Raw genomic sequence first — 14,366 nt, 5'->3', positions numbered from 1 at the left:
TCGCTCTGTTCCGTCACCTTGTGCAAAGCGGTAGATAGCTGGAGTTGACACACTTCGGAGGTGGGATAATGTCAGTAATTCACATACGGTATTCAAACACACGTGCAAACCCATGCGGGTTAGTTGTGTGCTAGTTATTTTTATAGAACGTGTAACAGAAATGGAAACACTTGACTGTGCCTGTGTATGAAGGAACATCAGAGCAGATTTTGATGCTTCTTAGCTTGTATAATGACATTGTAATTACATTGTTATTACAAATAAATTACTGCTGGAAAACTATTGATACTGCATTCAAAAGTAAAAAGAAAAAAAAATACAAAAACCCCCATTAATCACTGGGCTGTGCATTTACAACTGCAGCATCTGCAAAATGTTGTTGTTGTCTGTCTTGGAAACAGTTCAAATACCGACACTGTCATGGTCCCTTAAGGCAAAGGAGGAGTGATGAGTGTTGTTGACATGCTACTATGTCAAGAGCCCTATCTATAGGATTAGCAGAATGAGGGCTTCCAGCCACCGTGCAAAGAACAAGTTGACGAGATGCCTTAAGTCCTGTATGACAGGCATTATTTCTTTCAGCATCTTGCCCGACTCCAAGCTTCCTGGCAAAGACAGAGAGCCAATAATGGATCTATTAAAATGTTTATGAAAAACTAACAAAAGCCAGTAATTTTTTTAACAGCCATGCCATAGAACTGCTGTTCTATCTCTGTTATAATCTTCATTCTTTAGTTTTTGAAAACTAAATCAGAGAGTGTGGGCGTGCCAATGCCTTTTGACCTTTCTCAGCTGCAGTGGAGGAACTCAGCCAGTTAGCCATGGGAAAAGTTCATGCAAGGCCTGTATGAGCACAATCCCAGACCCGGATAAATCCGTATGGACTATGGGTTCAATGTCACTGATATGCTAACATTACCAGTTGTGAAAATAATATCTATGAAAACATTATTTGAATAATATAGTGACCTTTTCTTAAAAGTATTTCTGGGTATCATAGCTTAATGACAAAATCTGGACCTTTTGACTTATTGTGCTGTCAAATTAGTGATGAGTTGTTTCCTTCAATGAAACTGCTGTGTTCATGAGACGTTAAGCAGCACCCAGGAGTCCATTAGCAGTTCTGTGTCAGACAGGAGCTGGTAACCTGCATTGTGTCAATGGACTGGAGCCAGCTCAGTCTCTCTCGAATGCTTCTGTGTCACAGTGTCTGTGTGTGTGTGAAAGAGAGACACTTTAAGCATGTGGCAAAGCTTAATCCAGGAAGTACGTGACGTCTACGTTCTCATTTCCTGTACATTGCTGAGCTTTACGGCTTCACAAGCACTCCCCTAAGTCAGTGACTCGCCATCCAGTCACAAACTTTGGCAGTACTCCTGGATTAACAGTTACTGGGAAGACCGTATTATACTAAGAAGCATTGTCAGTCCTCTATCCTGTTTTAATTAATTAGACGACCAAAGACAAGTCAGAAAAGAGTTTTGCATCTATCTCGTTAGACAGACTTTAAAGGCTTGATTTAGGATGACATGCCATCCTCTTGGCACTATACTGAGACTAAATAATTAGCTAATTAATGCTGGATCATTTGCCACTTGCAAAGGATTGGTGTCTTCTAGAACAAGTTCTAGCTGCCCTACTTTTTGCACTCCAGAGTTCTTTGTTATTTTCATGCTCCAGCAAATCATATTTATTGCACATCTTCTTGCCCTGAACCAAATACACATAAAAAATAAATAAATAAATAAATTAGGTCTACAAAAATTGTCCTTTTGAATTTCTTAGTTTTTTACAAGTCAAAACATCTGGTAACATACTGTGTAATTGTTTAAAAATTATTTATAAGCCATTTAATTTGGTAATGGAAATATTGATGCCTCATCTTTACACTCAACATGGTTTGGTCAGAGAAACCGGTCCAGCCTGTGTGTGTGTATGAGTGCAATGCCCTTATTGCTCACACCCACATCCATTTATGTACACACTTGTTAAACAGATAGAAAGAACCGTGCTCATCCTTTAGCTGTAAAAGTTTAAAAATCTTCTTTTATTGATATCCATATGCACAAAAAAGAAATGAGCACTAACAGGGAATAGAAAGAGAGCTCCTGCAATTTTCCCATATTTGCTTTATTTTATTAGCGCCTTAATAATTACAAAAGGAAAGACGGAGCCAGAGGCCTTAAGGCCATTACAGAGCACGTTACAAAAAAAGATGACGAGAAATTCCCAGTTTTTTGGATGCAAACTTGTAAATCCACACCAAAGGCTTGTGTTTTTGTGAAAAATTTGTCCTCAAAATATGCACTGTGGAAAAAAAAAAGATATTGCGTCGACATCAAGCAGTGATGAGCCGGTCCTGATGTTTCTAAACAAGAAAAGGAAGAACCTGATATTCTGGGTTCATACAATTTTCAAGAGAAGGCAGGAGCAGGGAGAATTTCATGGTTTGATCTAGGAGTTAAAGCTGTATCATGACCACTTTTGTACATATTTTAGCATTTCAATGGGGAAGTTTGAGCTTTTGTTGGCAGGGTTAGGACATCTGAGGAGGCAGAGAAATCATTTCAGAGAGACGATTGATCCAGAGCAACGTATAGCTGTGTGTCTGATTCGTCCAGCAAAATTACACGGTTGATTTGAACAGCTGCATTAAGAGTGGAAGAGTCTGAAAAATATTTTTAGCACACAAAACATTCACACATGTTTGTGCGCCTGGCATGTAAAAGCCTTTAGACTGCTGAATGCTTCCCATGAGGTGCTGAGCACTTCTCCATTCCCATGTCTTTACATGCTGCTTTTGCACATTATTGAAGTCTGTCTTCTGTCTTGTGTGGTTTGTGTTTTGCTCTGTTTATTATTTGTGTTTATTGTTGCTTCTGCTCGTCTACCAACCAGTTATGGCAGACAGCTGCCTCTGGCAGAATCCTGCTCAGAGAGTGGCTGAGAGTTTCTTCCTTTATGTGTAATCATTTTGACAGCTTCATGTTTGTTTGCATGCATGACAAAAAGGACAAGACCAAAAATAGACTGTACAGCCATGGTTGAAATTTGACCAGTAGGTACAACGATAAGTCTTCTATGTCTGCCCTCATTGGCCATAGTGGCAGCCACTGAATTGTTTCCTCTCAGTGTGATTCCTGTGTATAATTGTCTGTTGCTTTTGGCATGGTGCAGACTTCGTTTTATAAATAGCTACTTTCTGTTCTGAATTGCTAACAGCATGTGGTATTTTTAGTGCTGGATTAGGTGTTTGGTGGCCCATGAGGATTTGATTACCAGGTTTATCGGGCTCAAAGCGAGGTGATCAGTCTGAAAATTGACCCCGTAAATCTCCACACAGGTAAGATTATCCTTTTTCCACTGTGGCCATGCCGTGTGCCAGATCAGGTATATCAGAATATGTACAAGCTTGTGTAGTGAGATGTTTTGATTGTTTGTTTCGATTGCTTTATCCATGTATGCATTTCTGTGTTTGTTCCTGTCAGCATGCATGATGCCTGGGTTCTGCACACCTGAATGTGAGTCGTTGTACCTTGCATGTGTTCATTGTGCAAATTGATCCAGTAAAAATTCAGACGCGTGCCACCTGATTAAGATTATGCACTATGTCTCATCCTAAATCTTGTTAAGCACTTGCAGGACATAAGGTCAACACATCAGACTTGTAATGTAGAACCTGAAAAAAAATACTGTGTATAAACAATATTTAATGATAAAATGTCCTTGGTTGTACAAAAAAGTTTTTAAGATTTTTAGGGGGTGTTCTCTCTAAGTAAAACCATGCTTCTTGTTACTTTGTACTTCATGTTCTCCACTGATGCCTCTATATTTTTCGTCTGTATGACTACAAGGAAAAAGATCCTAGCGACCCATCCCGCCTGAGCTCATTCAAGAGCCTTCTCTATAATTTTCATCCTAATAGAGACATCTAGTCCAGACTGTTTATAAGTACATAAGTTTAGTTTGGGAACAAATAGAGTCTTACATGCAGTTGTGGTATTTCTGGACTTACACAAGGCATTTGACATCCCTGACCACAGATTATTATTGAAAAGGTTAGAAATGTATGGAATAAGGGACAGCAGATAGTTTGTTAAGCAGTTGTTTAGAAGATCAGTATTAATATGTCTATGTAAATAATACAAGGTCACAACCAGTAAGTGTCACATGTGGTGTTCCACATGGTTCTGTACGTGGTCCTTTACTTTTTATGTTGTATATAAATTATTTATGTAGGTATTTATAAATTTAAAATGGATTTTGTTTGCTAATTATAGTATTGGAAAGGAAAGCAAGGAAAATCAAAATGCGGTAAAAAAAAAATTATTCAATAAATTATTTGCAAAGAATATGTTGTCATTGAATTTAAATAAAATAAAATTCATAACATTTGAGAATCAACCAATAATTTTTAATGGTAAATTCAGCATAAATTATGTTGAAATTGGAAAACAAAAAGATTATATGTGTCTTTGATTGCTATTAAGTTGGGAATCTCACATAAAACACATAAGAACAAAACTGTCTATGACAGTCACAGAAGTACACAAAGTCAAATAACTTGTAAATCCAGATTTTCTCTACATACTCTCCTGCTCACTCACGCCTCCATACTTGACCTAAAGCCTGCAATGAGAAATACAAGGTGTGAACAAAAAGGTATTTAAAGAACTCACAAATTGCTCATTCAGTTGTCAGTTGGCACTCCACAGCCTATCACATTTTTAAATAGTGAAACTATCCAAACATGTCTTCTGATTATAATTTTAGAACAGTCACGTTATATAAAGCCTTGTAAATCTACTGCAGCCTTGAATCGACCCATCAATCACCCAATGTCCTCAGTGACATACCAGCGCTCACTGTATCTTCTGGGCTGCCGTATTTTGTTGATAGATAAAAGCTCACCAATTAAGATTGCTAAGTGAGCCCTTTGATCATGCTGTACTTGTTAATCATATAGTTAAGGATGCTTAGACAGGTGTCTGTATGACTTTGAAAATGACACAGAAGGTGAAGTTGAAAGGGATTTAAGGTAAAGGTGTAAACATAGACGGTTACTTTTCCAGCACAAAAAGAAGAAAAGGTTCGTCTGGTCTTTCTTGTGTACTTTTTGCAAGATCTTCTTGCCTAAGTATTTGCTTAATATGTGTTCAGTCGGGCAAAGGCATATTTATATTTGAGAAGATGTGTTTTTGGAATGAAGAGAAAAGCAAATGTTGTCCAAATATAAATTCATATTTTTGCTAATAAATATCTATATAAATGTAAGCGAGTCAATTAGTATAAAATACACAAGGTAAGTGTAGCGGACATGGTGTAGGCTCAGTATTTGTGTAATTTCCATGGCAACAGCTCCAATAGTACATATAAAGAGTTTGAACTTGAGCTTCACAAATAGCTTTGAGTGAAGTTTGATGGCCTGTCTGCCTGATGATCGACTGCTGATATTCACTTTGTTCTTCTTTCCATTCCATAAGGGCCCCTGTCTCTGTGTTTTGAGTTTACTGGGGATTAAGATTCACGTTTTTGATTTGCAAAGCTGTTTTCTTCATGTTCTGTGGTACACAGATTAAAATCTGGCCTCTTTTTTCAGCAGCACAAGACCTTATCACCTCATCAAGAGACGTTATTTTGACTGTGCAGTTGTTAAATTGTCCGTACAGGTGAGGGGTTGGATTTGGGACTTTGCGTCACCTGCATATTTCATATCTCATTTCTCTGTTTGTGACTGACACGTGCGTCGGCATCACTGTGAAAAGCCCCTGTTAACTACCCCATGCTGTGCATGGCTCATTACTTTCAAGGTCATAGCAGTCCCTTACACTTGTCTCTGATGTTGACTACAATGACCTGGATGACTGAGAACCTTCACAGACACTTGTCTCTCATGTTTGTCTTTTTAGATTTGTTCTAGTGCATCCTATCATACATTTTAAATTCCTCTGCGTAACTTAAAAAGTAATTTGTTGTGTGAATTAGATCATGTTTGTTTCTGTTTGTGCTCATTTGAGCTGTCGGAAATAAAAAGCATGCCTGAACTCTTATAGCTTCAAACAGCATGCCTCCTGTAGCTTTAAATGTAAACGAATGCCAGCACGCTGTTTCATGATTTTAACATTGTCAACTGTCGTTTTCATCTCCCGTTTCATGTTAAATATAGTGGACAATGCAAGTCTTGGCACTGATGTTGTTTCGTATTTGAACAGCAAGACCAGTACAGGATCATAAAATTGTTGTTTAATCAAAGATCTCAGTGCCACTGCTCAAATGTTGCTTTAGGCTTCAGTTGACATATAGCATTGTATGATTTTACAATCAAATCGGGATTTAAGACAGCAACCTTTCTCTAAAATTACAAAGAAACACGCCATTGACCTTCATTTGTGTTTTAGTTTAGCAGCCTCAGCCTCACTGCTCACAGATAAAAGGGAGATGTGCAAAAGTCGGTGGCTGCCCCACCCTATCTTTTGTCCACAAAAAAAGGTAATTGCACTGAACATACTCGTTTATTTAACTGGGAATATTCCCTGCTTGTTTATCATGGCCCATTTCCCCTTTTGTTCCAGGAGACAGGATTAGAGAGATTAGTGCTGACTCTTTTCCTACAACCCCAGCCAGTCACCATCTCTAACTTAAAGCACACACTGGTATGTGCACACAAAACATGTTATGATATGTTGGAGGCGGCAAACATGCATTTATATGTTTTGGGAATAGTACACTGTGCACTTACACGCGTTCCTCGTCAGCAGTTTAAAGTTAGCCTCACTGCAGTTAGCAGTGAGCGACTGGTTTAATCAGATGTTGTTTTGCCTGCTACGATAATCTATGTCAAGGAGGTCTGGGAGAGTGCAAGATGAGGATTATAGTTTCCACTCAAGTCAGAGCACAAGCTCTTAGAAACCTTACACGTCACTCCTACCAACGCCTTTACTTCATAACAACACAGCTCTGAAGCCAACAGCGACTGAAGAAATCACTGAAAACAGTAGAAGATTATGCGAATGGAGCCGGGTGTTGTGCCAAAAAGTGATTGCCTGCCAAAAAGTGATTTCCAATGTTTCCGTGTATTTTTTATGTGTAATATCTTTACGTATGTTGGTAAATAGACTTCGGTGAACAGCGTTTACAAAGGGGTTATATATAGAATTAAAAGATTATCTGTTTTTTCAAGTATCTTTATAACTCTGTGTTATTGTACTCACATTATAACCAATCCGGTCCTTTTTCCCCACTTACAATATTTTTACAGAACTATTGTAATATTTGCTGCCATTTCTGCTGTCTTACTCTTACAAAAGACATTTTTAATGTTAATGAGTTTTTTTTTAACTGCATAAATAAAGGTTCTATAAAAGTCGCTGCCAAAAACTGATTGCGGCTTCTACCTTGTTACACGAATGTTGTTTGTGGCTCAATATGACTTTGTGTCATCCATGAGGGATGCATTTGACATATGTTTCACATATTATAGGCCAACAAGTTACTTATAGCAGTTTAAATACGAGCAATCAGTTTTTGGCAAATACCGGAAATCAGTTTTTGGTAGACAATCACTTTTTGGCACAACACCGGCTTTACTATCAACAACGCTTCAATATAGATTGTAAACTGAAGAGAGGGGTCCCCCATTTTTAATCATGCTGTTTGCTACCCTGTTATTGCTAAAATGTGAAAGGTGGTTTGTTAAATTGCAATATTTTTAAAGAAATTAAAGTTAACTATTTTTTTTAGCAGTAATTACAGAAAACCTAAATTTATGCTATGCAGTAAATTGTATGAGGAACAATTACAAGTATGTAAAAAATCTCCTAAGAGTGACATTAAATTCGAGGCGTCTTCCTTTTTGCATGTTTTCCTGGAAGAGCAAAGCTACTTGTTCATCCAGGAGTCTAGTTTGACTTTTTTACTTATATTTGACTGCCGTTTTGCATTGGATGTCAGTTTGTGTGTTTAACTCCTGTCCTAGTTCTGTGCTTCTCTCCCCCACACCGTACGTCTTTTAAGGAAATGCTGGTGCTTATTCTGCCAGTTTGTTAAAACCCCCGCTGTCGCGCAGAGAAACAGCTGAGTTCAGCTCTGCCCTCCCTCCTTGTTTTTATTCTCCTCTTCCTCTCTCCCTTCACCCAGACTGCCCCCTCCCACCCCTGTCTTTGTTTGCTTGCTTCTCTGGGCTGCCACCCAACAACCTGCTTTAGATGCACGTGATTGGTGGGCTGCCTGTGATAGGGCGGGCCGAGTGTCAGGCTCCTTAGAGCTTTACCAGTAGCGAGCCAGCTCTCGTCTGTCATAAGGCGTCGAGTCTGCGGAGAAGGCACAAGCAGGAGCTGTGTCTGGTCGCCTTATCTGCCGCAGCAGCACAACTCCAAACCTTAATATATAAAGGACATAAGACGGCTTTGTTTTGTGTTTTTTCTACCCGGCTACAAGGACTGTAAGGCAAGGAGCCGAAAGGAATTGAATATTCAGTAAACCTGAGTCGTGTTTTCTGTTTCTCTTCCTCCTTCCTGTCCTTTGTTTTCGAGCAGCAGTATCAGTGAGAGCATCGGCGCAGCAGATCACCATCACAGCAAATGCTTCGGAAAGCACCGCGGGAATAACTCATAAAAACAAACTGCGATCTTTAATGCAGCGTGTTAGGACTAGTCCTCTGGGGATCTGTAGCCCGTGAGTGTGTGCGAGTCCCTGCCGGAAAGGGCCCCCACCATATTGTTGGTGCGTGCGTCAGGAGTCTAATGCCCGCGGCAGTGTGGTCAGGGCCAGAGGAGGATGAGTCCGGCTGTGGAGGCTCAGGCCCAGGAGGTCATGGATGCGGAGCAAAAACAAAAGCAACAGAACAAGCTGCAGCACCAGCAGTGCTACATGGAGAAGGGAGTGATGCTTGAGCCCTTCGTGCACCAGGTCGGGGGACATTCCTGCGTCCTACGCTTTGGAGAGCAGACCATCTGCAAGCCTCTCATTCCCCGCGAGCATCAGTTCTACAAAAGTCTGCCTGCAGCAATGAGGAGGTTTACCCCCCAGTACAGAGGTAATGACAACTACTGTGTTTTTTCATGCATGTCTCTTTCTTTACGTGCATACTTATTTTTTGTGCATACATACATCAGATAGGGATAGATGTGTGCAGAGCCTGCTTGCATGTGTCAAGTGTGCAATTTTAGATTATTAGGAACTAGAGATGCCCATGTCTGCACAAGCAGGCGCTTGCCAGGTTTATACCGCATTGTGCCACAGGAGGGTGCTGTAGCTGAGGTTGTAATTGGGACAAACGGGCCTTTCAATTGTGCTGCTTGGCTACCTGAGTGATGAACTGAAGGTAAGTCAGGGTAGCAATTGCGAGCCACTGTTTTTGTGTTGTTTTACTTCTTTCTTTTTACCGGGCAACACACCAATGAGATGAAAAGGGAACTGTGTGAGGTTCTTCCTCCTTTGGATCCAGAAATTCAGGCAGTTGCTGGAGGTCATCACCTGCAAAGGTCAACGTAGGTGGTGCCTCACAAAACCACTGAATGGCTTTGTATTATTTCACTGACGTTTGAGTCACTCCCACGTTTTTTTTCTTTTTGTTTTAAAGGTTGTCAAATATGAGGCATAGTGAGTGACGATAGCAAGCAGAAACTGTTGGACCGGTTAAACATACCATCTCTTATTTACATAGCCAACATTGTTCCTGCATTCATCTCATTCTTTCATTCAGAGAGTGTGATGGATTAAAGGGATTAAACTATGAGTTACAGCAGAAAGGCCTGTTCTTTACAGCAAAGCCCTTTGCTACGGTGTCCTTATTTCCCTTCACGTTACACTACAGCAGATCCTCTTTAAATGCTATCTAAGACCCTCCCTCAAAGAGCAGCGGAGCCGGTTCTTTTGTGTCACCAGCAGAGAATTGTAAGGTGATATAGAGCAAACGCGTGTCTCTGGTCATCCTAAAAAGCACTGTGCTGCCTTCAGTTTGCTGTCCCATATAATAGTTCCAACAAACCCCAGAAGTGATGAAGTTAAATTCACTCTGTAAATTGACTGTTTCGTGACACCTGTGCACTGTTTTCCATGTCAACAGTTTCCCCCATTTGTATTTGTCTTCACAATGAGGCATACTTGCTTGCTACATGCTTCACCTTCTCTCAGCTTGTGCTTCAGCCATACATGGGACGTGCATGAAGAGGAACGGGTGCAGCTGTTTTGGACAAAAGCAAATGGGAAAATTATGGAAATATATCTTTTCTGTTGAAGTTAACCGAACTTGAATCTTCCAAACTTTTCTGACTCACTGAAGCTCCTGTTATTTTTGTTAGAAGCATATATTTTCTGATGCTTTCTCCTGTACATGGCTTTCTGGTTCCTACACGTTTACAGTGTATGTATACTATTGATTAGTTTGCTTCAGATAATTGGTGGTAATCAATAAACTGAATTCTGACCTAAGTTTTTATAGCCTGGTGTCTTTTGTGTTTGGGCTGTTATTTGAATGTGTTGATTAGAGCTCAGTGTGCGTCAACCATCCACTTCAGTCATACTTTTGTATCGTGCTGCTTAAAGCAGTGAAGAGATTTCCTTTAAGTTTGTCATCCTCTTTGATAGATTCCTGTGAAACAAATTCCCATCACTGTTCAGTGAGTCTGTGTCTAAAACGTACCTTTCTGTCTCTGTCTCAGGTGTGGTGTCCGTGAGCTTCGAGGAGGACGAGGAGGGGAATCTTTGCCTAATCGCCTACCCCCTTGATAGTGACCCAGCCACAGATCTGGTGAACAATGAGCACTCGGTGGACTGTGACCCCAAGAGTAAGATGATGACGTGGGGGAAAATGATGGCCTCCTCGCTGCTAGCGGACAGCAAAGATGGCCGAAGCCGCAACTCTCGTAAAGACAAGGAGAAGAGGTGAGGTGCAAGGAAATACCCTATCACAGACAGTAGTTGACTCAGGAACCTGTTAGTCATGATAAGACAAGACGTGTTTGATGCCTCAGCAGGTGGGAGCAAAGTGAGTCATTTTCATGCTGATCTCACTGCTCATGTAAAAGAAATTAAAGATGGTTTAGGAGCCGTTATGCACCCGTATTACGTTATAACCAACTTTAAATTTTCCGTGAATGTAGCTGTAGAGACATACCACGACTTATGATGCACACACTGACTGATCGTAAAGTTAGCCTCGTAATCGTAAGCCTAACTGTCTTTAAATACAGCTGGAGGCTGATCCTTGGAGAGAGGGTCAAAGAGTCATTGTTGCATAATTGCAATAGATTCATTCTAATGCCTTTATACAAAAGGAAAACTTTGACTTAGTTAGCCCTGCGCTGGGGAGGGATTATTGGGGTTAAACAAGGAAAACTGATGTTTGAATGCATGGATGGTGGCGAGCGAAAGATTCCACTTTGTACCTCTTTCCAGGAATTTTTTCTTTCTCCATACTTTACTCCCCATTTCCTGCTCTTTAGCCATGTGTAACTACAGTCGTTGCTGTCTTTCCCTGTCTTTCATTCAGTGTTCAAAAGCTGCAGGAGGACATGGAGTTGGAGTGGCTGAAGCAGGCCGAGGTGCTCTACTACCGACTAGAGGACAGCCACAGTAACGCTGTCCCACAGCTCAAACACAACCCTTGGAGCCTCAAGTGTCACCAGCAGCACCTGCAGAGGATGAAGGAGAATGCTAAACACCGCAACCAGTACAGTATCCTTTCGCTGACTGAGTTTTCTTTTGAAACTGGCTCATATGTGACTGCAGAGAAAAGCTACGTAATGTTATTTATTTATTTTTTTGGGGGGGGGGATTGCAATGAAATGCATTGTAGGTTCCAGGCCAGTGTACATGGCATGAGTCCTGGCCAAGTAAGCCACCAGATTACGGTTATCAGTGGATTAGGTTCCTGCTGCCCGTTATCTAATACTTGTGCAGCTATTCTGTTCTCTGTTCTATGGCATTGCATTTCAAAAGCACTCTTATCGGTTACCTGATGTTGCTCTGATTTGATTTTACATATTGCAAATGTTAACGGGAGCTGAATCTTTCGAGACAACGCTCAGTTCTGTTGTTTTCTCATTCAGCCTCGTCCAGCAGGTTGAACTTAAAACTGGTTAGTCCAGAAGAAGGTAGTGTTTTGTCTGTCTTGTCTTCCTTGACTCATTTTCTCAGAATTCATTCTGCTTGAAAACCTGACCTGGCGGCACACAGTGCCGTGCGTGTTGGACCTAAAGATGGGCACGCGACAGCATGGAGACGACGCTTCAGAGGAGAAGAAGGCCATGCAGATACGCAAGTGCCAGCAGAGCACATCAGCCTTAATAGGAGTCCGTCTGTGTGGCATGCAGGTGAGCTTTCAGGCAAACGCTATTGTCTATACTCATTTCTTACTCTTAAAGAAATAGAAAAGAAATAGAAGATGATATTTGGGGGAAATATAGCTACATGAAATAAGAGTCATGTCTGTCTATTGAATGCTGTATAAGCTGACTTGTAGCTTAGCGTAAAAACCGGAAACAGACAGAAGGCTCACCCATTTAAAACATTACAGCTGTTTGTCAATTGTCTGAAAACACAATTTGAAACAATGTCTTGGTGGTTTATGTGGGTAATCCAGCTTTAGTGCCCAAGACTGCGACTGTTAAAAGTTAATGCTTTTACCCTACACTGCTACAAAATCTGCAACAGTTCCTATTGTAATCTGATTAACTTGTTTTATAGCCATCTAGCCTGAAACACGCTGGCCTTTTAATTATACGAGAACACGTCTGTCTGTTTGAAAACTTTGAATAAGGCCCAAAATATCTAGGTGAGGTGGAAAGATTGACTGCAGATACACTCTATAGCCATTTTAATGCGGATGTTTGAGAGTCTGTGAACTTTTCCAGCTTTTTCAACCTCTCCATGTTTTCTCATCACTACAGGTGTACCAGAGTGACACCGATCAGCTGATGTTTATGAACAAGTACCATGGCCGTAAACTGACCCTTGTGGGCTTCAAGGAGGCTCTGTTCCAATTCTTCCACAGCGGTCGGCGTCTGCGACATGAACTCCTTTCCCCGGTGCTCAGCAGGCTCAGAGAAATGCAGGCTGCACTGGAGGCCTGCGAATCCTACCGCTTTTACTCCAGCTCTCTGCTCATCATCTATGATGGAGCTCCACACAGAAAACACACACGCCGACACACTGAGGACGGGCTCTCTGAAGAGGAAGAAGATGAGGATGATGAGGACGAGGAGGTGCAAGCCGAGCCAGAAATGGACGAAGAGGAGGAGGAGGAGGAGGAGGTGGGTGAAGTTGCAGGTGCGCTTGGTTTTCCACACAGTCCCTCCACATCTAGTGATAGTAGCAGCAGCAGCGGGAGCTCAGGTATCAGCCAGGCTCACCTGTCCCGCTCAGACACACACAGCTCCGTGGTGGATGTGAGAATGATAGACTTTGCCCACACCACCTGCAGACATTACCGGGAAGACAGCGTGGTCCACGAGGGCCAGGACAGCGGCTACATCTTTGGTCTCCAGAACCTGATCACCATCATTTCTGAGCTGGAGAACCAAAGTACAGACTGAATACTGACATAACATTCATCCGTTCAAACACAGAGGCACAATAACACACTGTCTGAACCTTGAACAAATGGAGGAAGAGCAGACTGCATTAAAGGGGAGAGAAATTCCTTCTCTTATCGTCAAAGTTGGACTTCATTGTAGCTGGTCTTTGATCGGACCCCCTTCCTGTTTCTGCCACTGGTGCTTTTCGATGTGGCCGTTGAGTACGTCCATCCTCAGGATGTGAAACAGACCTGCAAGTAACATAAAAGCCATCTGTGTGAATGATGCAGTGATTTACCCGTTGTCACCGTTCTGTTTTAACCCATTAAGTAACCATTAGAAAAAAGGGTAGGCAGCAAAAATTAAAGGCAGTTTGAGACAGTAGAAGTGTTTCCTTGTGTCTGATTTCCAAAGAAAAGTGTTGTCATTTTGCACACGCAAACATGCACTTCTGCTGAGTGCGTGTTTAGGCTGAGGGCTATCATAGAGAGCAGGAGTAGTATGAGAAGCGAGTCCACGGGAAGAGAGGCGGTGAGAGCACGCCCTCCATTCTCCTCTTTTACCTGGTCATTCTGCCATCCTTCTCCCCTGTTCATCTATATTCAAAGAGACTATATTCATATAGGTGTCAGAAAGAGGTGAGAGAGCTATTTATTTATATGACATCTTTCATAAAATAATCTAAAAGTTCAAAAATGTGAATGGAAGGTAGTACATTCCATGTTATTAATGTTACAATAATGATATTAATAAATATTGTTATTTGACATGTTTGGATACCTCTATCTTGTATATCTGTGCTGTCCACAGTTTGTTCACAGAAAAATTAAAAACCTTGGTTTGTGGTAA

The 14,366-nt window shown here is 41.2% G+C and overlaps 1 protein-coding gene across 1 annotated transcript; it reads left to right on the top strand.

Moving 5' to 3' along the window:
* The first annotated feature begins 8,272 nt into the window (after positions 1-8,272).
* LOC146573839 (inositol hexakisphosphate kinase 2-like) lies at positions 8,273-14,366 on the top strand. Its single transcript, XM_085273268.1, has 5 exons — positions 8,273-9,034; positions 10,662-10,884; positions 11,492-11,676; positions 12,139-12,314; positions 12,891-14,366. The coding sequence occupies exons 1-5, from the start codon at positions 8,776-8,778 to the stop codon at positions 13,533-13,535; spliced, it is 1,488 nt and encodes a 495-aa protein (XP_085129394.1). The 5' UTR covers positions 8,273-8,775; the 3' UTR covers positions 13,536-14,366.

The sequence above is a fragment of the Mchenga conophoros genome, linkage group LG5, assembly GCF_057382185.1.
Source record: "Mchenga conophoros isolate Kocher_MC1m ecotype Shallow Benthic linkage group LG5, M_conophoros_male_GT1.1, whole genome shotgun sequence".
NCBI lineage: Eukaryota > Metazoa > Chordata > Actinopteri > Cichliformes > Cichlidae > Mchenga > Mchenga conophoros.
Note: the sequence above shows the minus strand (reverse complement) of the source record. Positions and strands in the feature narration are given on the sequence as shown.